This window comes from Tympanuchus pallidicinctus, unplaced genomic scaffold (genome assembly GCF_026119805.1).
Source record: "Tympanuchus pallidicinctus isolate F22 unplaced genomic scaffold, pur_lepc_1.0 scaffold23, whole genome shotgun sequence".
Classification (NCBI taxonomy): Eukaryota; Metazoa; Chordata; class Aves; order Galliformes; family Phasianidae; genus Tympanuchus; species Tympanuchus pallidicinctus.
The window spans coordinates 4,299,321-4,321,140 of NW_026294740.1; the positions used below are offsets into that span (position 1 = coordinate 4,299,321).

General features: G+C 55.9%; 2 protein-coding genes across 3 annotated transcripts in view; one reads left to right on the forward strand and one right to left on the reverse strand.

Moving 5' to 3' along the window:
* The window catches only part of UBE2O (ubiquitin conjugating enzyme E2 O), a 49,059-nt gene extending 33,228 nt beyond the window's left edge, over window positions 1-15,831 (forward strand). For both annotated transcript variants that reach the window (XM_052688318.1, XM_052688319.1), the window contains exons 9-18: window positions 276-775; window positions 2,716-2,870; window positions 3,569-3,681; window positions 4,461-4,586; window positions 5,575-5,664; window positions 7,911-8,568; window positions 9,520-9,656; window positions 10,096-10,299; window positions 10,754-10,811; window positions 12,724-15,831. In XM_052688318.1, coding sequence (XP_052544278.1) covers window positions 276-775; window positions 2,716-2,870; window positions 3,569-3,681; window positions 4,461-4,586; window positions 5,575-5,664; window positions 7,911-8,568; window positions 9,520-9,656; window positions 10,096-10,299; window positions 10,754-10,811; window positions 12,724-13,475 — 2,793 coding nt within the window. In that variant the 3' untranslated portion in view covers window positions 13,476-15,831. The remainder of the gene's footprint in view (window positions 1-275; window positions 776-2,715; window positions 2,871-3,568; window positions 3,682-4,460; window positions 4,587-5,574; window positions 5,665-7,910; window positions 8,569-9,519; window positions 9,657-10,095; window positions 10,300-10,753; window positions 10,812-12,723) is intronic.
* Window positions 15,832-16,202: 371 nt separating this feature from the next.
* Window positions 16,203-21,336, reverse strand: SPHK1 (sphingosine kinase 1). Its single transcript, XM_052688324.1, has 5 exons — window positions 20,867-21,336; window positions 18,295-18,444; window positions 18,080-18,174; window positions 17,786-17,901; window positions 16,203-17,385 (listed from the first exon to the last, which is right to left on the reverse strand). The coding sequence occupies exons 1-5, from the start codon at window positions 21,261-21,263 to the stop codon at window positions 16,623-16,625; spliced, it is 1,521 nt and encodes a 506-aa protein (XP_052544284.1). The 5' UTR covers window positions 21,264-21,336; the 3' UTR covers window positions 16,203-16,622.
* Window positions 21,337-21,820: the final 484 nt, after the last annotated feature.

The window sequence follows — 21,820 nt, forward strand, 5'->3', positions numbered from 1 at the left end:
AGTTCAGAGCTTGCTTAAAATAGCCTGAAAGAGCAAAGCTGACTTGCTGAGGGGTAGCCTGCAGCTGGTGTTTGCTCCTGAGTAGAGCAGTGGTGAGATGGCTGTGATGTTATCACTAGCACGACTCTTGCTAGTTTGTACGTTTCTCCATACCAGAGTATTCTGCAGAGACCCCTGGGGTGCTGTATTTCTCTCTGTACAGCTCACCATTCTGGGGTTGTCTGCCAGTTTGCTGTGTATAAGCACGTTGTTTGACCCGCATCTGCTTTCTGCAGGTGAGGAGACTGCTGAAGAAGCAGATAGTGAAGATCATGTCGTGCTCCCCAGAATCTCAGGGTACCTCTGAAGCCCCGGACAAAGAGCCTGCTCCAGCTGCTGACCAAAAATCAGAAGACCTTAAGCCTGGCTCAAAGTGTGAACTGGAGGACTCTTCCAATGGTGCGCCAAGTGTAGGGGAGAGGAAGGAGGAGCAGCCTGAAGAAACAGGGAAGGACAAAGGGGGAGCAGCAGTGAGACAGCAGCCTCCCTTTCTGCTGAAAGATGAGGGATCAGCTGATTACAGGCTGCAGTCCATGGAGCAGGATGCTGATGACGAGGCAGCTGATGACACAGATGATACGAGCTCTGTCACCTCCTCTGCCAGCTCCACGGCCTCATCCCAGAGCGGCAGCGGCACCAGCCGCAAGAAAAGCATCCCCCTTTCCATCAAAAACTTGAAGCGGAAGCACAAGAAGAAGAAGACCAAGATCTCAAGAGAATTTAAGCCAGGAGACAGGTGAGTTGGGTTTCCAAACCTAGGTAGAGTTGCTGAAATCCCTTTTGGATGTAAATCAGCATGGGTGGACAATGATGGTGTGCCTCACGTTGGGACACTGCTCGTTAGTAACCAGCAGTGATTACCTTGCGATGACTGTGCAGTGGCCTGCGTGAAATCAACTTGATTTGAGTCCAGCTTCTGATGAAACCGTGGCCACGTGATGTGACACTGATGCTGGTCCAGCTCAGCTGTGCTTCAGGGCATCAACAGAATATCTGTGCTGCGCTCGACTCTGCGCGCAGAGCAGGAGGTGAATGAAGATCACACAGCTTGGATGTGACACTAATTGGGTACCTGGGTGGTGGCTGTGCAAAGAGGCTGAGGACAAACCACAGCAGTGTGACTGGACAGCTCATCCTCACAGAGCTCACTGCTGGCAAGGCTTCGTACTGCAGTGGGCTCTGCTTTGTCCTCATCCTGCTCTGCATAGGTATCGGCAGCTTCTGCCAAATTGTTTTCTGTAATAGACAAAATGCAGTGCTTGAGAGCCTCAGAGGAATTGATTTCAGTAGCTTGAGGGAGGGAGGATTGCATCTATCAGCCCACTTCTGGAAATAACTGCATCTCTTAGCATTTTCTACCTCTTTCTGAACTGGAGAATGTTTGAACTGTTTTCAGGGGAAGCAAGGACACTGACAGCTGGGGATCCTGTCTTGCTGGTTTTCCTGGACTGCTTGTATAAAAATGCTGCATCAGAAGTAAACTGATGCAAATAACATGTGACAGTCCTTCCAAGAAAGTGACACTGGGATTTAAGGAACCCAGTAGTTTGAGAATGCCTTGGACTTTGTTCACGTTTTGTTTGGGTGTTTTAGCTCTGTTGTTCCTTTTACTTCCTGAAGGTTTTGGAGAAACTGTGTTAGAAGGTGACAAACCTCAGCAGAACACTTCTGGAACGGAAGCAAAAATGGGAACACAGGATAGCATTCCTGAGAATGCTGTGGGCTCATTCTCAGTTCATTTACACATTTTGCTGAGTGTCTGTCCTTCATTAAAGGCTTCACTAGGGAAAGCTTAGCTGGGAGAAATCCCCATAGCAATTCTGACTCCACATGGGGAAATTCAGAGACCTGGCATTAAGACACTTTGCAGCAATGATTGTGTCTCCAAGTACAAGAAATGCAGGCTTTTCCAGCTAGGGTTTTATCTCTGTGCATCTCTTTGCAGGGCACATGTGGCAGCTGGTCACAGCTCAGTGTGAGTGGTCTTTGCTGTCTGAATATTCAGATGAAGCACTGCTGGGTGCACTGCCAGGCACTGCTGGGTGGGTCACTCACCAGATCTGATGTGTCAGCTCAGGGCCACCTCTACCTACAGGGTGCCAGCTCACCATTCTGCTTTACCATCAGTTGGAGACTTCCTGCAGCTCTCCGGGCAGCACGTGGACCCCTGAGAATGCAAACTGATCTTATTTCCACTTAAAAATGTTTTCCCTGATGACATTCATAACAAGGGGGGACAGCCTCTGGTGTCGTCTTCACAGTTCGACTTGAAACCAACACCAGTGCAGCACTTATGTTGTGTCTACGAGGCCTGGCCAGCAAAGTAAAGGTTGTGCTTAAAATCAGCACAAGATTGAAAAGGCAAGTTGTGTGGAGTCAGGCAGGACGCAGCGCAGGCAAGCTGGGCAAACTCTGCTAATGAGAACCTCCTCCTTCCTCTTGTCTCCTGCGCACAGAATGCATCCAAGCCGTCACACTCTGTGGTGGAGTGCCAGCATGGGGTTTGTGGCTGCATGCTTGGGATTCATTTTTGAGCTGCAGGCAGATGTATACGTGTTTGAGCAGCTGGGAAGGAGTTCTCTTAAAAAAAATCCTTGTGTTCAGTGTGTTTGTCTTTATGGGAGAGCTGAGAGAGATGCTGAAGTTCCCTCTGGTAACTCATGACTGTGTTTGCAGGGTTGCAGTGGAGGTGGTGACCACGATGACTTCAGCTGACGTGATGTGGCAGGATGGCACCGTGGAGACCAACATTCGTTCCAACGAGCTGATTCCAGTCCATCATCTGGACAACAACGAATTCTGCCCTGGGGATTTTGTGGTGGACAAAAGAGGTACTGAGTGTCACAGATATGCTCTCCTTGGGGAGTAAACGTGCTTTTAATGGCAAAGCGTTCTTCCTTCTGGATCCCCTAGTGTGTGTTGCAGCCCATGCTGCAGTAGCTGTTAGAAATGGTCAGGTGAAGTTAACATGAGAGCATTACCAGGAACAGGCAGTGATTCAGGTGACAGGTGTCAGCACACAGCCATTGTTTAAATACCAAGGTTGAACTGTGACAGGCAAGTTTTGAAAGGAATAAATACGAGGAACAAAGCCAGGATGCTCAGTGTTCTGTAGAGGTTGCCTGCCTTCTCTTTGGAAGTGCGAATGGCTCTGAGTGTCCCAAAACCAGAGGAGGCACGAACAACTCACACAGTGCTGCTTTCCTTGAAGGACCTCCTGTCAGGACCCTCAGTTTTTCCAGAAAGGAGTCTGGATACCACTGTGCTGGATAAAAGGGCTCCCAACGTGCTCACACTGTCCAGTGCACCATCATCTTGTTTCACCATCAATTCATACCCTATTAAAATGCAGCTCCTTACCTGAGGACAGTTTTGACTGTTTAGGAAGAACTGTTTTTCCTTCTGCCATTCACAGGTGGAAGGTTTCAGCTGAGAGCTGGCACGTTGGCAGCCTCGGCTGTGTGCAGAATCTGTGCTCTTCCACTGAACTTGCCTGTTTCTTTTTTTCTCCTATCACTGTGACCAAAAGCTCAGAGCTCCCAGGACCCTGGTGTGTATGGAGTCGTGCAGTCTGGTGACCACATCGGCCGAACCTGTGTGGTGAAGTGGTTCAAGCTGAAATCCAGTGGAGATGATGTGGAGGTAAGTGCAAGAGCCACACAGCAGTGAGGTTCCTGTAGATAAACCTTGGCAGTCAGATCTGCAGTGCAGCTGGTCCTTGGGGCTGGGAGCAGTCATGTACTTTTGGGCCTGGAAGTAATCACATACAGTTGGTTTCACATGCAGTTGAGTTCAGTGTCAGTTTTTCCCCATGGTGTCTTCACTAGTTGGTGGAAAGAGAGGATCCATAGCTTGTTATCCTACTCTGAGGGGGTTTGTAGAAATACTGTATTTCACAGATTCTTGGTGGGCTAGGAACAAATTATCAGGCTTGTCTGGGGAGGTGTTCCGCTTTACTGCTCGTTTCTCATTACTTGGGAGCTCCTAGAACTTCTCCAATAAATAAAAGGAAAGATATTTTCCTTTGCTCATCAGTTGATGAACTTTTTATCAAACACTTCTTGTTGCCTCAGATCGTTTCTAAAGTAAATGCTCTTCTTTGGGCCCCACTGAACTGCCTTGAGAAATCTGGGTGTTCAGAAGGGAATGAAACAACCTTGCACGTCTTGTGATTGCAGTGACGTGGAACCTGAGGTGAAGGTGAGGGTGAGCAGGGAAGAGCAGTGCTACCCATCTCCTTTCATTATAGTTCTTTGATTGATGTGCTACAGGGTGAGATGACAGAAGGGACGCGAGCAGTTCCTTCCTGCAGTCTGTTAAGCAACAGAAAAGTGACAGGATGGAGCTCAGTGTTGGAGGTACGCTGGGAAGATGAGCACAGCATCCAGGGCTGACGTGTCTGCCTTCTGTCTCCAATGCAGCTGATTGGGGAGGAGGAAGATGTGAGTGTTTATGACATTGCTGACCACCCAGACTTTCGCTTCCGCACCACTGACATCGTGATCCGCATCGGCAACTCGGACGGAGCCACGGCTAATGAGGATGAGGTCGGTTCTCAGTGCAGTTATGTGACTGTGGCATCACCTGCCCTTAGTGTTGGGGCGTGTGGAAGGAGTCCGTGGGAGGTCATGGCCTTAGGCTCTGTGTGGGCATCCTTCACTCTCTAGCTTGCTGGGTTTGTTTTATTGTATCCCCTGCTGTCGTGAGAAACATCTGCAGGGCTGGTGGAAATTCTGTGCTGAAATGATTGGGTTGATGGAGACTGTAGCAGAACAACAGCAGAGTTGAGACGAGGCTTAAGGGTTGCTTAGGATTTGAGTAACCTCTAACATGAGAATGTTCTGTGGATTCCTGTGCAAGGTGAGTTTGTTGTGTAACCAGTTTCAATCGACCACATAAGAGTGGGGTTCTTGTTTTTGGATTACTATACACATGTTAATTTGGATCATTGAGTTGGTCTGGGGAGAGAAAGGGAGAGGACTCAATTTTGTAGAGAACATGGAGTTTGCTGGGAAGCAGGTTTCCTTATTTTGCCTGGAAGCCCTCCAGCCATTGAGACAGCTGCCCTAAAAAGGGATAGCTGGTGTAGGATGGCTCTTGCTGCAGTTCTAGTTTCAGCAGCACGGAACACATCCACGCTTGCTCGGCTGACCCAGATAACCTCCTTCCAGTGCCACTTAATGAGCACGCTCTGGGCCAGCTGTAGCATGTCTGTATGTGTCTGTGCACTCTGGGAAAGCTGCTGCCAGCCTTCCCAGGGGGGGCCAAGCTCAGGGCCCGGCTCCTGGCACCCCACTAGAGGGCAGCCTGCTCCAGGGGACTGTGGTGTCCCCTTCCTGGCAGATTCCCCAGTGGTGCTGCCCTCAGAAAGGCCGCAGCCCCAGGACTGCTGTTACTTCTGCTCAGCTGGCTCTCCACCCAAAGCAAGCATTGCGTTGGGAAGGTCCAGGCTTGCAGGTCAGCAGCCTGGGGGGGATTCTGCACTGAAGTGCCTGGGAAAGAGATGAAACTGACAAACTGCCCTTGTTTCCACAGCCTTCGGTCGGGCAGGTGGCTCGCGTGGATGTCAGCAGTAAAGTGGAGGTGGTGTGGGCTGATAACTCCAAGACCATCATCCTGCCTCAGGTGAGCTGCCGTTCCCAGCTCCGCAAGTTGTGGTGTCAAATGCAGGCTGCAAAGAAAGTCGTCCATGAGGGAATCCTGCTCTATTTATTCTTACCTTCCCATGACAGTGGGGCTTCCCACTTCTGGTAGCACACAAAAATCCTCTTTTTTTTCTTTTAGGATGACTGATCAGTTAATTAGTCAGCACGGCTTTTGAATACAGAGAATATTATGCTGCCAGGGAATTGTAAACAGACTTCTGGTCCTTTTACACACACACTGCTGCCTGTTCATGTCTCTGACCACAGCCTGCAGCACCTGCTGCTTTGCAGAGTGGGCTGCAGAGCTCAGCGGTCGTCAGCTTTAACTTGAGCCCAGATTCACTGTGTTGCACAACTAAAGCACAGCTGAAAAACTATTGCTGCTTCTGTCTGGCTTGTGAAACAGTGCTGTAGTGTTTTCTCTTAAGAACTCCCCCAGAAGCTGGATGAGAGCCACACATTGTGACCTTACCTACATAAGGGTCAGACCCAAATGTCTTCCTGAGGCAGGGAGGGAGAGGAGTTGAATGCAGGCTTTAAAAATGTGGAGCCATGTTGCGATCCGTGCAGCCCCATTCATTTGTCCTCTGCATTGTTCTATTTTAAGGCTTATATTGTATGGTCTTGTAATCATGTTCACTATTCCACATAGTTTCATCCCATGACTCTTCTCCTTGTTGCTTCAAATTAACCCAGGCAGCCTGAAGAGGAGAGCAGATTTGCTTCTGTAGGGTCCCATCTCCTGCAGCATGACAGTGAACAGCATTGCTTCTGCAAGGAGAAAGTACTTGATCAAGATTCCATTTTAAACCAAGCATCTCTGCATTAATTACAGTAGAATAGTCAATGCCTGCACTATGGCAGTGGACTAGAGCGTTACAAAGCAGGCTGCTGTCTCCCTTCCCCCTGTTGTCACATGTGCTTGGATGCCAGGCACAATCAGAGGTCTGCTGTGTGCTCCACAAAGGGCTGCTCTCATACTGCAGTGCTGGGACTCCAGCAGCTCCTGCTGTGTCACACCAGTCCCTTCCATTCTGCTTGTCTGCGTAATTATGGGAGTTGGGGGAATGTCAGGAGTGAATTATCAGTTAGTAAAACTGTGATTTATCAATGCCTGCCCCCATGCCAGAGACGAGCTGTCTGAGTGCTTTTTCTCAGCTCTAAAAATAAAGATGGCATAACTGGCTAACGTTCCATCTCAAATTTGGATTAGCTTTAAGGGCGGTGTGTTTTGATGGCTTTTCCTGCCTGCAGTCACTTGCGTGAAACCCAACCAACCCCCACTGGCTGCCTGTCTCTGGATGGCACAGAACTGGCTGAGCAGGGCTGGTTCAGCTCGAGGCTTTGACAAGAGAACTGAGTGTCCGTGTGCTTCAGCCTCTGGAATCATGTCTTACAAGATTGAGAGGACTCTTGGGCCGTCATTCAAGCGTCAGAAGCAAAGTTGTTCTGGGCCTTCTGCTTCTCTGATGGCGTCGAGTGCATCTCTGAGCCTCTGCAGAGAACCTCATGAGAGATGTAGTGTGTGCAGAAGCATGATTAGAGGAGATGAGGGTAGATGGAGCGTGGATGGGTTCTGCTTTCGGTACCGAAGGGGAAGAGAACATTTTATGTAAGAGCTTATTCAGCAGCTTGAGTTAGACTTTATTGTCCCAGCTGAATTTTAAGCAGTAGTCACATACAGCAGCTAAAGCAGCATAGCAGAGCTCTGACAGCAAGTAGTGTGGCAGAAATCTGGTGTGTGAATTTTTTCGCTGGTTCCAGCATTGTCTGTGTGGAAGGACAGAGTGTGGAGGCAGCCAAAGCAGCATTCAGTGCCAGCACAGCTAGAAATACAAACCCCACTCATAAAACCCAGCACCTTCTGAGTTAGCTCTGTGTTCAGAGCCCCTGGGGCACTTGGGTAGCTGGGTGGCATTAACGTGCACTTGTTGGTGGCTCTGTCCCAGCCACAGGGAAGGTTGCAGCCCACCTAGACCAGAGCCCTACTTTGGCAGGTGGAGGATGGGGCTCTGCTGGTTCACTCTGTGTGGGTCATCGTTAGGATGTTATTTGGATCGTACCTCACCCACCCTGAGTAGATGGAAGGGGTTGGAGCAGCCTCACAAACTTTCGCTGGCAGCTCCCGTTTCGTGGGCAGAACCGACTCGTCTGCATTTAATAACAGTTAAAGCTCTGCGCTTCAGCCTTAAACACTCTGTGCCTTTTCTAACTGCTCTCCTTTAGCACTTATACAACATTGAGTCGGAAATCGAGGAGTCGGACTATGATTCTGTTGATGGCAGCACCAGCGGGGCGTCCTCTGAGTGGGAGGATGAAAGCGACAGCTGGGAGACGGACAACGGCCTCATGGAGGACGACCACCCAAGAATTGAGGAGTTAGAGCCCGAGGAGCCAGCAGCAGAGGAGGTAAAAAAAGTAGAGGAACAAGTCCAGGGAGCTGTGGCCATGGCAGTTGCAGATCTTGCTGCAGAGAAAGCTGGCAAGGACGGAGCCCCGAAGAGCTTCAGGGAGCTGAAGGAAGCCATCAAGATCTTGGAAAGCCTGAAAAATATGACTGTGGAGCAGCTGCTGACTGGCTCTCCCACCTCCCCGACTGTGGAGCTGGAAAAACCCACTCGGGAGAAGAAATTCTTGGACGATATTAAAAAGCTGCAGGAAAATCTCAAGAAAACCTTGGATAACGTGGCTATAGCAGAGGAGGAAAAGATGGAAGCCATGGTGGAGACGGAGAAGAAAGAAGAAAAAGCAGAGGCACAGACGCCAGTGAGGTCAGAGTGGCCCAGTGAGACACCAGTGCTGTGCCAGCAGAGTGGGGGCAAACCCGGAGTCACCTTCACCAGTGCCAAGGGAGAGGTGTTCTCTGTGCTGGAGTTTGCTCCAGGTGAGTGCACCAGGGCAGGCTGCTGGGAAGGCTCTGTGCTGCCATGTTTCTTTTGCTCCGAGATATTTGCATCTAGGCCTCTGGGGTTGGGTATCCTCTGTTGTCTCATAGCTGATTAAGTGGAGAGGAGAAATTAAGAGGACTTTGGTAGAGCAGTTCATTCTGGGAGCTAAACTTGGCTTCCAGGTTGCTTCTCTAGGCACTGAACCACTTCTGAAGCCATAAAATGGACTTGCCTTTCTTCCACACTGGAAATGAACTTTGGAGGGCCGCGTGGATCAGACAGTTTGAAGTGATGGGGTTTGTTCAGGCTGTTTTTCTGTAGGGGTGGATTGGTTGAGGAGCAGAACAGGAACAGCTGGTGCTCTTGTGCTGGGTGTCCTTGGTTGGATGAGCGTCCTTGTTAACATTCATCTACCAAAAATAAAGAAAGAGCATCTGGTTGTGTGGAACACAGGTGACAGCAGAGCCCGAGGTGCTCGGCAAGCCCACCAGCTAAGCCAGAGCTGGGGAGGAGAGGTGGCCAAGCTGTTCTGAACCTGCAGGTGCATGCAAATAAAAGCAAGGAGCTGCACTCAGATTTCTGCAGGCAGGAGGTCATCCCAGCAGAGTGACAGGGCCCTTTGCAAGACCAAGAGAACAGGAGATACAGGTTGTGGCTGCTGTACCATGTGGGAAAAAGCAAATAATCTCTGGGCTGCCTCCTGGCTCAGCACCAAAGTAAGCTGAATTGCCCTGGGCTGATGTGTAAGCTGGGATATATTGAAAAGCTCTAGGGCTTCCTGTCTTCACTGCAGGGGTTGGGGTTCTTCGGGAAGATATTTGGGTACTTCCTCCTGCTGATGTCCCCTATCTCTTTTTGTCCAAATGATACATCTAATGCATGGGTGGATCTGCCTTTGTAAGGAGCTGGTGGCAGGCTTTAATTCTGCTCTCTCTCTTGACTCACAGATAGTCATGCCTTCAAGAAAATGGAGTTCCAGCCCCCAGAAGCAAAGAAGTTCTTTAGCACTGTGAGGAAGGAGATGGCTCTGCTGGCCACCTCCCTGCCAGATGGCATCATGGTTAAAACCTTTGAGGATCGAATGGCAAGTGTTTGCTCTCCAATTTATGTGTGTTAGAACTGGGCTCAAAGTCCAGCTGGCTTGGAACTCCCTGCTTAGCCTCAATCCCCTACATTAGAGCCACAGGAATGTGAGCAGCATGTGAAATTGTAATTACCGTGAATGGTTGCTTTCGCATTCCCTTGGTGGGGTGGCAAACACCACAGATTCTCATGGCAGGAAATCCATGTTGGGTTCTTTGCCCACTGGCCCGCCTGTCCCACTGAGCAGGACAGGCAGGTGGGCAGGCAGCAGAGGATGTGTGAGCAGAGGGCACAGCAGGGCCATAGCAGAAGCACATCTTCTAGGGAGAAGGTGCCCTGACATGTGTGAACTGCAGGTCTTAGCAAGGGCTGAAGGGGGTAAGAGGGATGAATGGGCTGTGATCACACAGCCCGGTGGCTTATATCACCTTCCTCCACAGGACCTCTTCTCAGCACTTATAAAAGGCCCCACACGCACGCCCTATGAAGATGGCCTCTTCCTCTTTGACATCCAGCTCCCCAACATCTACCCTGCTGTGCCACCTCTCTTTCGCTACCTCTCCCAGTGCAGCGGGAGACTGAATCCCAACCTGTATGACAATGGCAAAGTGTGTGTCAGCCTCCTGGGGACGTGGATAGGCAAGGTAATGCTTCCTTCTACCCGACCACAGGTCACAGTGGTTGTGCCAGGCCACTGCTGGAACAAAACGCTTCCATCCAGGCCAGGAGTCCTGGGTGACGTCTGGTCTCTGGTGCTTAAACTTGGTGGCGGCTCAGGCTGTAGATGCCTGGAGGTGGATCAACAGGGACAGCTATGCTAGGACTGGGACTGATGTGGTGTGCAGTTCTGAACCATTCTGGGCAGGCAGCATGGCCAGGCAGCATGCTGGGCTGACAAAAAGTGAGGAAGATGACTCGGTGTTGCAGGGGCACCAGTGCATCGCGTGCTTGCTGAGTCAGTCCCTTGTTCCTGCTGCAAACCACAGGATCTTAGTGGTGGGGATGTAGAGAAACTGGGGTCTTGCTTCATCCAGTGGTTCTCTCTGAGCAAACCAGTGGTGCTTCTGCCCTTTGATGCGTTTGTTATGTGTATTTCAGGGGACGGAAAGGTGGACCAGTAAATCCAGCCTCCTCCAAGTACTCATCTCCATCCAAGGTAAATGCTCCTGCAGAACCTGTGGGACAGGAAAAAGCAGGGGGGAATGCAAGCTTATGTCTGGCAGGGGGTTGATACATGCCGTGCCAATTGGGCTGCTGCTGCTTTTTGCTCTCACCTCGCTGGACAAAGCAGTGTCCTTATCTCTGCAGTTCAGCATTCCAAGCAGGTACAAGCTTTTCTCATGCCTTGATTTTTTGGCTGTGTCCCAAGTCTCTGAGACAATGCTTTCCCTTCTTCCTGCAGCCACAGGGCTGTTCTGCTTGTTATTCCGAGCTGACAAAGGTGGACCATTTTGTTCTCAGCCAGTTACCAAAGTTGCTGCTAAACTGGACTTAATTTGCAGGACTGTTTTTATCCCCACTGAGTCATTTACTTGGGGCACATTTTTGCTGGTGATGTTGGTGTTTACACTCCTAAAGCAGAATAATCAGGGGTGTGTCTAGACCGGCCCCAGGGCTTCCTGTTGTAGAGCTTTGCCCTATAATATCCAGTTTGGAGGCAGACAGTCTAAATCAATTCTCCACCTTACGGCCAACTTTCTATGCAGGGAGCCCAGGAATGTGACTTGAGAAATCTTTGACACAGAACAAAGGCTGCTGCCTGGAGCACACGGGGACTCTTGCTCCTGCACAGCCTCCCAGCTGCCCGTGCCCTCCTGCTGGGGGGCCACAACAAAAGCCTTTTCTCATTTACAGAGCTGAGCATCCAAATTTAGAAGCTGAACTACTGAATGTTTCACTGGAGCAACGTGGTGATAGTGGAAAATCTCCCACCCTCCCTCCTGCTGCCTGGTCTTGGAGAGACTCGTGTTGTCACCTCCACCAGCTCTAAGGCAGCTTGTGACAGGCTGCCAGCAGCATGGCAATATCAGTGTCGTTTCTACCTACACAGCATTGCAATCTGGCAGAGGCAGGCAGAGAAAGCTCCCTGTGGGTGGCTTGTCGCTTTGTTCCTTGTTCTGTGCTGCCCTGGTGGGACGATACTGGGCAGGATGGTCAGGTCAAAGTATGGCTTCCCTTCTTAGTAAGAGGTGGAGTGGGGAAAAAATGCATTTAAGAACATTTTTTAGAAAACGTATGGGCTACGTTTGCGTTCTTTTTTTGCTAAGAATAGAGGGAAAGTCGTTGTGAAATGTTTTTCCTTCCACCCTTTTGACCTCCTCTGCTGCTGTGTGCCCTCTGCGTCACACCAGTGGAAGCTGTCTCCTCAATGCTGTTCTTGGTGCTGTCTGGGATCCTCAGTGTGTGAACAGAAGGCTGCAGAGCCGTTCACATGAAGATAATCGGGGCTGCAGCACCTCTCCTACAAAGACAGGCTGAGGGAGCTGGGCTTGTTCAGCCTGGAGAACAGAAAGCTGTGACGTGACCTCATTGCAGCCTGCAGTACCTAAAGGGAGCCTACAAACAGGAGGGGAGTCAACTCTTTGGAAGGGGAGATAACTGCAGGGCAAGGGGAAGTGGTTTGAAGTTGAGGGAGGGAAGATTGAGATTGCACGTCAGGGGGAAATTCTTTACTGTGAGTGGTGAGGTGCTGGAACAGCTGCCCAGAGAGGCTGTGATGCCCCGTCCATCCCTGGAGGTGTTGGAGGCCAGGTTGGATGGGGCCCTGGACAGCCTGGGCTGCTATGAAATGTGGAGGTTGGTGGCTCTGCCTGTGGTGGGGGCTTGGAGCTTCATCATCCTTGAGTTCCCTTCCAGCCTGGGCCGTTCTGTGATTGCAGTGCATTTGGCAGAATCCTGTTTGTCCAGCCTGCCTTCAAAAGCAGGTGGCAGGAACCAAAGCGCAGCTTCCCTCGCGCCTTCTCCTTCGGTCCTTCCTGTGCTGGATTTGCCTCTCAGCGATGCGCTGTGGGCGCCCGTCAGCAGAGCCGGCCCTCCTTTAACCCGCTGCCCTCCGTTTCCTTTGCCAGGTCTCATCCTAGTGAACGAGCCCTATTACAACGAGGCAGGCTTCGACAGCGACCGGGGCCTTCAGGAGGGCTACGAGAACAGCCGCTGCTACAACGAGATGACTCTGATCCGGGTGGTGCAGTCCATGATGCAGCTGCTGCGCAGACCCGTGGAGGTTTTCGAGCACGAAATCCGCGAGCATTTCCGCTGCAACGGCTGGCGCCTGGTGTCCCGCATCGAGTCCTGGCTGGAGACCAACGAGCTGGTGGAAAAGAGCCACGAGCAGAGCAACGGGGCGGATTCTGCCTCCCTGCTGTCTGCGGGCAGCGCCTTGGCCGAGAGTCCCGGAGACAACGGGGGGGAGCGCGGCGGAGCGGAGCTGGGAGCGGCGGCTGAATTCTCCGACTCGGCGCCGGATGGCAAGGAGGAGCTGGACGAGGCGGAATTCGCCACCTCGGCGCCCAACGCCGGCGACGTCCACCAGTGCTCAGACTCGGAGGGCGCGGGCCGAGCCAGGGGGGTGGACCTGGCCAGAGACCGAACGGACGAGGGGAAGGCTGCCCAGGACTCTGCCGCGCAGCCAAGCGTCAAACCAAAGAAAAGGAGGAAGAGCTACAGGAGTTTCCTTCCGGAGAAGAGCGGTTACCCCGATATTGGGTTCCCCCTCTTCCCTTTGTCCAAGGGGTTCATTAAAAGCATCCGTGGTGTCTTGCAGCAGTACCGGGCTGCCTTAGCAGGGGCCAATATCCCAGAGTGGACAGAGGAGAAATAGACCGTCGGGTTAGGGACAGGCAGGTGCAGAGGAGAAGGGAAAGCAGCAGAAAGGAAATTGGCAAATGCTGTTACCAGTAAACTGGCTTCTCCTTCCAGCTTTTCTTCCTCAGCTTGGTTTGTTCCAAAGAAGGTGGTAGGCCTGATTTGCTCCTCCGAGGAAAGGTTGTCTACGCATGAATTTGCCCTCAGCCCTCCTTCCTTCCCCCTGCCCCACACACGTGCTCCTCTTGCGAGTTTGACCCTGCAGTGGTAAGATCGGAGACCCGCACAGAAGCATCTTGCAGCCACGTTCCCTCTGCACTTTCATCTTGGGGCACCTTTCCACGCAGACTTTTCCCACCCAGCGGATTCTGCTGCTGGGGTTCGAGCCAGAAGCGATTGCTGTAGGATCTGGAAGCGAAGGGCGCTGCCCTCTTTCATTTTTCTCTGCATTACCGTGGGTTTTCTGAAGTCTACCCAAGCTCAGACGTTGGATTGTTTGCATTGAAGTTGTCTGCACCGTACGGAGTTGCTCTAGTCGTAGTCGTTCACCGATAGCTATGAGGTTCTTCTGATCAGAACTGAATGGGCAGAACCAGAACTCTGTGCTGCCCTGTAGTGCCGTGGGGTTTCCATCTGCTCCTGCGACTTCTGCTCTTTTCTTCTGGAATCAGCTCCACCATCCACAGTCTATTCTCCGAGTAAGGCGGACTTCCCTCTCCCCACCATGCATGCCTGTCCTCTAGAAATACACGAGATGCGGGGTTCTGCCTCTTGCTCAGCTGTCTGAATCTTCCCTTCGGTCCTCCCTGGCAGCACTGGGTGCACCTCAGCTCTCAGCCTTGCCTGGCTGGGGGGGAGCACGGCACATCTGCTGCCTCTCCATCACCTGCTGCTGCTGGGGCTGGGGGCCTTTCTGAGCCAGGGCCACCCGTAGGACAGGAGCTCATGCAGTGTGGCCGACTCCTGTGGGAGCAGCGCTTTGTGGTGGTTCCTCAGCCAGTAACTGGAGCACATCACACACTGGCACGGGCTGCTGCTCTTTCCCCCCCCCAGCCAACTGTTTCCTGCGACTGCCCGAACCTGCTGTGGCTGGTAGGGCTGTGGGCACAGCACATCCTATCTGTGTGCTGCTACACTGCTGCTGGGCCTCTGGGAAACAGCTGGCAGGGCAGCACAGCACTGATGGAGCCGGTGACCTTCAGCACTTTGCAGCAGCGACCTGCAGGAGCAGCAGCCTGGGTGCCTTGCTGGAGCCTTTGTGTGCACGCACTTAACGTTCACTTCTGGAGCTGGGGAGCTCACATCAACGCTGCTGCACCCACAGGAGCAGTCAGGCTGTGGAGAGCTGGGAGAGTTCAGCAGTAAGGATGGAGGCAGATCCCTTTCTGTCAGCACTGCTGCATTCCCTCCATCCCAGCCTGGACGCGGCCTTCTGACACCCAGCCCAGCAGTTTGCTCTCAGCATCTCCCTGCTGTGCTTCCGACCCGCGCTGTCCTTCACCCCCTGGGAAGGAGCCGGCACCCAGTGCTTTTGGTCAGAGGGAGAAAAACCCTCCATGGCCACAGCTTGACTGCTGGCACAGCTCCGCGTCCCTTTGCTCTCACCCTCCAGAACGCGACGCTGCCACGGGGGGCAGCGTGAGCTGCTCAGAGAGGCCGGTGCCAGGTTTTCCCCATCGCTTTCTCTTCCACTGATGATCAGCAAAGAGCGTTGGCCCAGGGCCCCCCCGGGAGCAGGCATTGCCCTGCAGGGGGGCTCAGCCCCCACCACAGCACGGAGGTTTACAGATTTTCTAAGCTTTTGATAATGTGAAGCTCCCTGGTGACCAGGTTGGTGGTGAGCACACTGCAGCTATGTAATTTTTTTTTTTTTCGTGTATGTATGTAATATTTAAGGGTAACAAAAGTTAAAAAAAAAAGGCTTAAAACCTTAAAAAAAAAATTAATAATAATAATGATAATAATTAAAAAGAAAAAAAAAAAAGCCAAAGCATGATGATGCATATTGTTAGCCTTAAAACTGGCTACACGACTGTGTGATGTACAAATCCGAGCAGCCTGTAACTGTTTTAAGTGCTGGGGTTGGGGGAGAAGCATTACGAAATCAGTTTGTAGCCTTTGAATTCTGTACAGTATTTAAATGAAGAAAACAAAACCAAACCAGACCCGACCATTGAGGCCATGCTTAGAGGTGTGTCGTTCACGTGCAGATGTGGATGCTTGGTTGCTTACCGATATATGTATAAAGTGCTGTGTGACCATTAAAACTTTTTTTACCTGCAGAATTATTTTTTTGTTGGTGGTGGTTTGGCTAACCGAGGTGTAATAAAGGAGGGAAGATGACTTGCCATTAAATTCCGCCTCTGTGAGTAGTTTGGGCTGTCGGTCTCTTTTCTTTTCCTCCCCCCCCCGTTCAGCCCCTGCCTGCAGGCTGTGCTGGGACCCCCGGCTCTTTGGGGAGAACAGCCGCGCTCTTCTCTCCGTTCCCACCATCCTAATTGCATGCTTTGTAGATGAATAAATGTGCGGTTTGCCCTCCTTTGTGCTGAGAGCAGCAAATGAGCTGTAATTACCGCGAGAAGGCTGTGATCCGCCCCAGCGCAGCTCCTGGGAAGGGCCCCTCGCTGGGCTGTGGGGGGAGATGCGGGCTCCCCGTGGCTGCCTTCAGCCTCACCTCCCCCCCTGCGGGCACCGAACGCCCAGGCTGCGTCCTTGGGTTGGGTTTGGGTTGTTGTTGGTGTTTTTTTTTTTTGCAAACGCTAAATATTTATTGCATTTCTCACAAGAATAAACTCTGCTTCTACGGGAAGCTTTGGGTAGAAACACTCTTTAAAAAAAAACAAAACCAACAAACCAACAAATGATTGATGTCTGCCGGTAGATCGTTGGTCCTGGCTCAGCCCGGCGGGGACGCGGGCGGTGCCACCGAACCTGGGGCCGAGGCTGTGCCGGCGCAGCCGCCCAGGACCGGGACGTCGTACCGATGGCACCGGGACGGAGCCGGCACTCGAGTACCTGCCGCGGCTCGTGGCTCGTTCCTGGGACGGCGCCGTCCCCAGGAGGGTAAAGCTAAGCAAAAGGCCGAGCGCCCGCGGGCGCGGGGAGCTATTGCTGGAAGAGGAGGTTCCTGAGTGCGAGGAGGGCTGCGCGCCCGCTGCCGGCCCTAGGAACCGGTGACCACGCGGCACGGCTGGCCGTGGATCTGCCCCTGCACCGGCTCGCACGCCAGCGCCTCCCCGTCCACCGTCATGATGCCGGCGCTGCCCCGCGGCTCCAGGCGGAAGGCGCGCACCGGGACGCAGTGCAGGTGGGGGCAGTTCAGCTCCAGATGCGTGCCTCTGCCCATGGCCAGGAAGATCTTCAGCAGCGCCACGCGGCTGATGCCGGCCCTCACGTAGAAGAGGTGCATGCAGCCGTCGTGCAGCCGCGCCGCCGGAGCCATCAGCAGGTTGGTGCCCAGGTGGGACTGGTAGATGGCGTAGACGCAGACGAATTCCTCCTCGGGCACCACGACCCAATGCGGCGGCACCGGCTGCCCCAGCGGCGCCAGCAGCGCGTCGGCGAGCGGCTCCCTGTCCCCGCCCGGCGCCTCCGTCCCCGCCGTCGGTGCGGCCCGGCGCGGCTCGGGGTCCCTGGCGCTGCCCGGCTCGGTGGCTGCAGGCAGGTAGGAGAGGCGGCCCTGGTAGACGCGCAGGCGAACCAAGCACTGCAGCGTGCCCAGCGTGAAGCGTGCGTTGCCCAGCCGCCGGTACTTCTCACTGTCAATGTCCACGTCGGCGATGAAACCCCATCCGAAGCCCAGGAAGGAGAAGAAGCGTTTGCCTGAGGCTGTGCTCAATGAGACCAGGTCCATCGGAGCGTGCAGCCCCTTGCACAGGATGAAGGTGCAGTTGGTCAGCAGTTTCTTCTTGGCCACGTGGTCGTTGCTGCGGGGGGCAGAGAAGGGTGAGCGTGGGCTGTGACCCCCCCTAAGGACGCTGCCTTTGTGCCACGGCTGGGACACGTCCCAGATGATGACGGTGTCTGCTGGGGACAGCTTCTAGGAGAAGCACAAATCAGCTCCCAGAAGGGAACTGATGCACCGAGGCTGATGGTTGGGTATGGTTCCCACTGAGGTCTTTCCCAACCCGGAGGATGCTATGGGACTGCTGGGCCAGCCCCAGTCCCACCCCTGTGCTATGTGACTGTGCAGTAGGATCAGCCACGGAGCTCATTGGAGTGAAAATGTGGCACATTCAAGGCCTGGAGAGGAGAAAGCTCCAGCTTCCCCTGTGCTCTACAGGGATGAACCATGCTGGGCTGGTGTCCCCATTCCACCCCACTCACCCTGCATAGTAGTTGATGGAGGCAGCCAGGGCATTCCCAGAGCCCCCAGGCAGGATGCACAGCGGTGTCTGCAGGGCCTGCTCCCAGTCCGGCCGCTCCATCAGCCCATTCAGCACCTGCAGGAGGAAGGGGGGGGGCAGCTGGTGGTACGTGGGGCTGCACAAAGACCCCAGTGACCCCACAGTGCCCTCAGCAGAGGTTGTGCCACCCCAGTGTCTTCCAGCAGGGTTCCGTCTCCGCATCTCCCCCTGTTTTGCCCCCAGCTCTGGCCATGGGGTGACAGCAGGCGCTCACCTCGTGCAGCAGACCATCCCCAGACATCACCACCAGCACATCCCACTGCGACAGGTCTTCATCCTGCACCTTCTCCTGGGCGTGGTGGGGTCTCTCTGCAGTGCAAGTGAGAACACCGAGTCATCCGCCCGCTGCCACCCTGCATGGTGACCGCAGCCCCATAGGAGCCCATCCCAGGTGGGTGCTGGGCAGGAGGAGGGTCCTCAAGGACTCACCAGTGACAAAGACGGTGGGTGTGATGTCAGCATCAGCCAGCATGGGCTGCACCACTGCCTGGAAGTCCTCAAGCGCGCGGCCAGCGCCGCTCTGCGGGTTCAGCAGCACCAGAGCTCGGCAGGGCCGGGGCAGCACCCCATAGCTGGCACCTGGGGGGAGCAGGGGGTCAGCACGAAGGGGCTGGTGGGCTTAGTGAGCAGCTGCTATGGTCCTAAGGGACACGGAGCGCTGATGGGGGTTAGAGGAGGTCTGCGCTGAGATGTGGGGGTCCCCTGCGCAGTGAGCCAAGGGCGGGGGGCTTTGGGGAGGGGTCAAGCTATTGATTGCCCACATCCAGCCCTGCTGGAGCAGGGCCAGCACGGACACCTGTGCTGGCAGATGGATGCTTCGCTCCCCACGGGGCTCAGGTTTCGCACACGCAGGCCCCATCCGGGCTGTAATTACAGGGCTGGTGCGGGCTGTCATTGCTCCATTCCCTGCTGTCCCCACGTCCCCAGCAGCGGTCACTCCATGCCCTCCCCGAGCACTGCTGTGACCCCATGGCACCCAGCAGCCCCCGCGGGCTCCGTGCGAGGACCAGAGGGACGCAGTGTGGGCACAGCACCGTGATGCTGTGGGTCCTGCCCTGCCGTTGTGCCACAGCTCCTTGGAGCCCAACGGCCCAGACAACAAACACAGGTTCTGGGGGGCTCCGCAGGGCTGAGGTTTTGCCAACTGACGGCACGCAGCCACGCTCCGTCAGCAGCAGTGAGTCACGAATGCTGACAGCGTTTCCCAGCACAGCACAGCACAGCCCGGGAAGCCCCTTGCTCCACTCGCCCGGAGCCGTGAGTGCAGAAACACGCGATGAACGCAGGGCAAAGGCCACCGGGGCTGCACACAACCTGAGAGCGCAGCACGGAGCCGTTCCCCTGTCCTGCAGCCTGGCTCCGGCGCTGGCCCTCACCCGATGTCCCCTGCCCTGCCCAGCTCCTTATCAGCCGGCAGCAGATGGGACGGGACGGACCGGCCGCCCTCGGGGCGCTGCCCGCAGCGATGGCCGCAGCTCAGCACTGCACCGCTCCGGCCGCATTGGAGACGCCGAATCCCCTATGGGTGAATGCAGCCCCACAGCCGGCTGATGGGGGCTTTCTCCCCTCTCCCCGCGGCAGGCGGGGTGGATCTCCGCATTGTCCCTTTCCCTTCCACGGCACCGGCACTTTGTGGGCTGTGGGGGGGGGGTGGATGCAGCGTCAGCAAGAGGAAGGGGCACCGCTCTGCCCCCACCCCACGTGCCCCACACACGGCACACGAATTGCCACATCGTCCCACAAACCGCCGCAGTGCATGAGGAGCCGACGTGTCGGGACCAGCCTGCGGGTGACCCCATCAGACCCACCGACTCCATAGGGCAGGACGGGGCCGGCACCCCCCACGCAGTCGTCGCCGGGGGATCTTTCATCCCTGGGGGCCATCAGGAGGAGAAACGGGCTCCGTCCCCAAGGATGTCGCTGCGGTGCGGTGGGGCGGGGCGGCTGCCCCCCGCTGCAGGCACGGGGTGCCCCGATCGCCCCGCACTCCGGCGCCCTTATCTGCCCCGCACACAGCACGGCGAGCGCGGGGCGTGGCGAGAGGCGTCCGTAGCGCAGCTCTGAACCGGGGGAGGAGGTTCGTAAATCCCCGGCGAGCGGAGAGCTGCAAATCTCGCACCGCTGCGTCCCTCGGCAGCGCTCCGCACCGCCCCGCCGCGCCGCAGCCCCACCGCGCAGCAGCGCCGGAGCCCGGCGGCCGTCCGCTCCCACATCGGGCCTCGGCTTTTTCGCTTGTTCTTATTTACAGAGAGCGGCAGCGAGCTGCTTTCTAGCTGCGGCTCACGCGAAAAGGCTGCATTTTAGAACGCGGGCAGGAGAGCGATGTGACAGCATCCCTCCCACCCACCGGAGCCGTGGCTCCGCTGAGCAAAGCGAGGCGGCCGCGGTAACGCTGCGCTGCAGAGGGATTCAATCTCTGCTCCAACGCGGCCGGAGGACACCGGGGGACGTCCTGCATCCTCTGCCCCTTCGCGGGGCTCCGGGCTGGGTGGGGACGACGGAGCTCTGTGCCCCCCCGGCGCTGCGCTCCGTGTGTCAGCGGCGGACTTTCCCCCCTACGGACGCCGCTTTTGTTAAAGCTTCGCTACTCATTAAACCGCTGGAAGGAGGCGGCGAGGACAGGGCAAAAAGGCCCCGCGCTGCGCGCCGCCCTTTTGCTTTAAAGGGGAAAGCGGGGACGGATGGAGGGACCTCACGGTGCGGCGCGCAGCGTCCCCCTCCCATAGGGCCGGCGGAGGGGGGGGGCATACGCGGGTTCCGTCCCACGCGTCGTCCCCCAACCCCTCTCCCCATCCCGACACCTCAGGGCTGCGCTCCCGCTCCCCAAATCCCCGCACGCCCCGACACGGGAGGGCTCCGACCCCCACCCCCCAGCTGTCCGTGGGGGCACAAGGCGGTACGGCGGAGCCGCGCCGACCGGGAAACTTTTTCTCCCCGCATCGCCCCCCCCGAGCCCCCGGCCCCCGCCCCGAACCACGCGCGGAGCACCGCCGCTTCTCACCGTCCCGCGTGGGCGCTGCGGGCAGCGAGAGCTCTCGGATGCGTTGGCTCCAGGCCTGGGCGATGCGGAGATTCTCCTCGGCGTCGGGGTGTTGGGAAACGCGGAAAGTCCTCTGCAGGCGCTGCCGGGCGGGGGAACCCCATCGGGCCTTACGGAACGGGTAACCCACGAGGGAGAAGCAGGCGGCGGCGGGGCCGGACGGGAACGCGGCGCTGCCCACGCAATCGGCCAAACGGAGCGCCGCGTCGGGGCCGCCGGGACGCAGCACCTGCAGCTCCCGTTCGGTCAGAGCGACGGACCACGAAACCGAACCGGGAGACGATCCCGGGGAGAAGCGGCCCCGCAGCAGCACCGCACCGCCGTCGCCGTGCGGGGGAACCCGGCGGCCGGCGGCCATCGGAGCGCGGAGCGGGGCCGGCACGCACCGGGAGCGCCGCCCGCCGCTGCTCGCTGCTGACACCCGGCGCGCTGCTCGGCAATGGCAGGAGGCGGCCCCATTTAACACAACACCCCCAACCCCCCCGACGCGCGCAGCCCGCCGCCCGGCTTCGGGTTCCCCGAGGGCTGCCCTACGAGGGGCGGGGAGGGGGAAGAGGGCGGCTCCCAGGGATCCCGGCCGAGGTGCGGGACGTCCCGGCACGGCCCCCGCCGTCCTGCGCCTGCAGGTGCCCTCTGCCCCGCGGGTGCCCTCCGCCCTGCGCTGCTGTGCTGGCAGTCAGACCGATAACCACGAGCACGGGTGCCGCGAGCCGGCCCAGATCCCACAACCCCAAGCACGAACCCCCGTGACCCAGCGTAGACCCCGTAACACCAAGCCCAGACCCCACAACCCCAAGTGACCCAAACCCCCGTGACCCAGCATCGAGCCACAACCCTGAGCCCAAACCCCGTAACACAGCACAGACCCACAACCCCATACCCAGACCCCACAACCCTAAGCCCAGACTCCCGTAA

Bases quoted from the DNA above. Each gene is read 5' to 3' on its own strand.
- SPHK1 (XM_052688324.1), bottom strand. From the start codon at position 21,263: ATGGCCGCCGGCCGCCGGGTTCCCCCGCACGGCGACGGCGGTGCGGTG. The intron at 18,175-18,294 runs GTGAGTCCTTGA...CTTGCACTGCAG, and splicing joins ACCCACCGTCTTTGTCACTG to AGAGACCCCACCACGCCCAG. The intron at 17,902-18,079 runs GTGAGCGCCTGC...TTCCTCCTGCAG, and splicing joins GGGATGGTCTGCTGCACGAG to GTGCTGAATGGGCTGATGGA.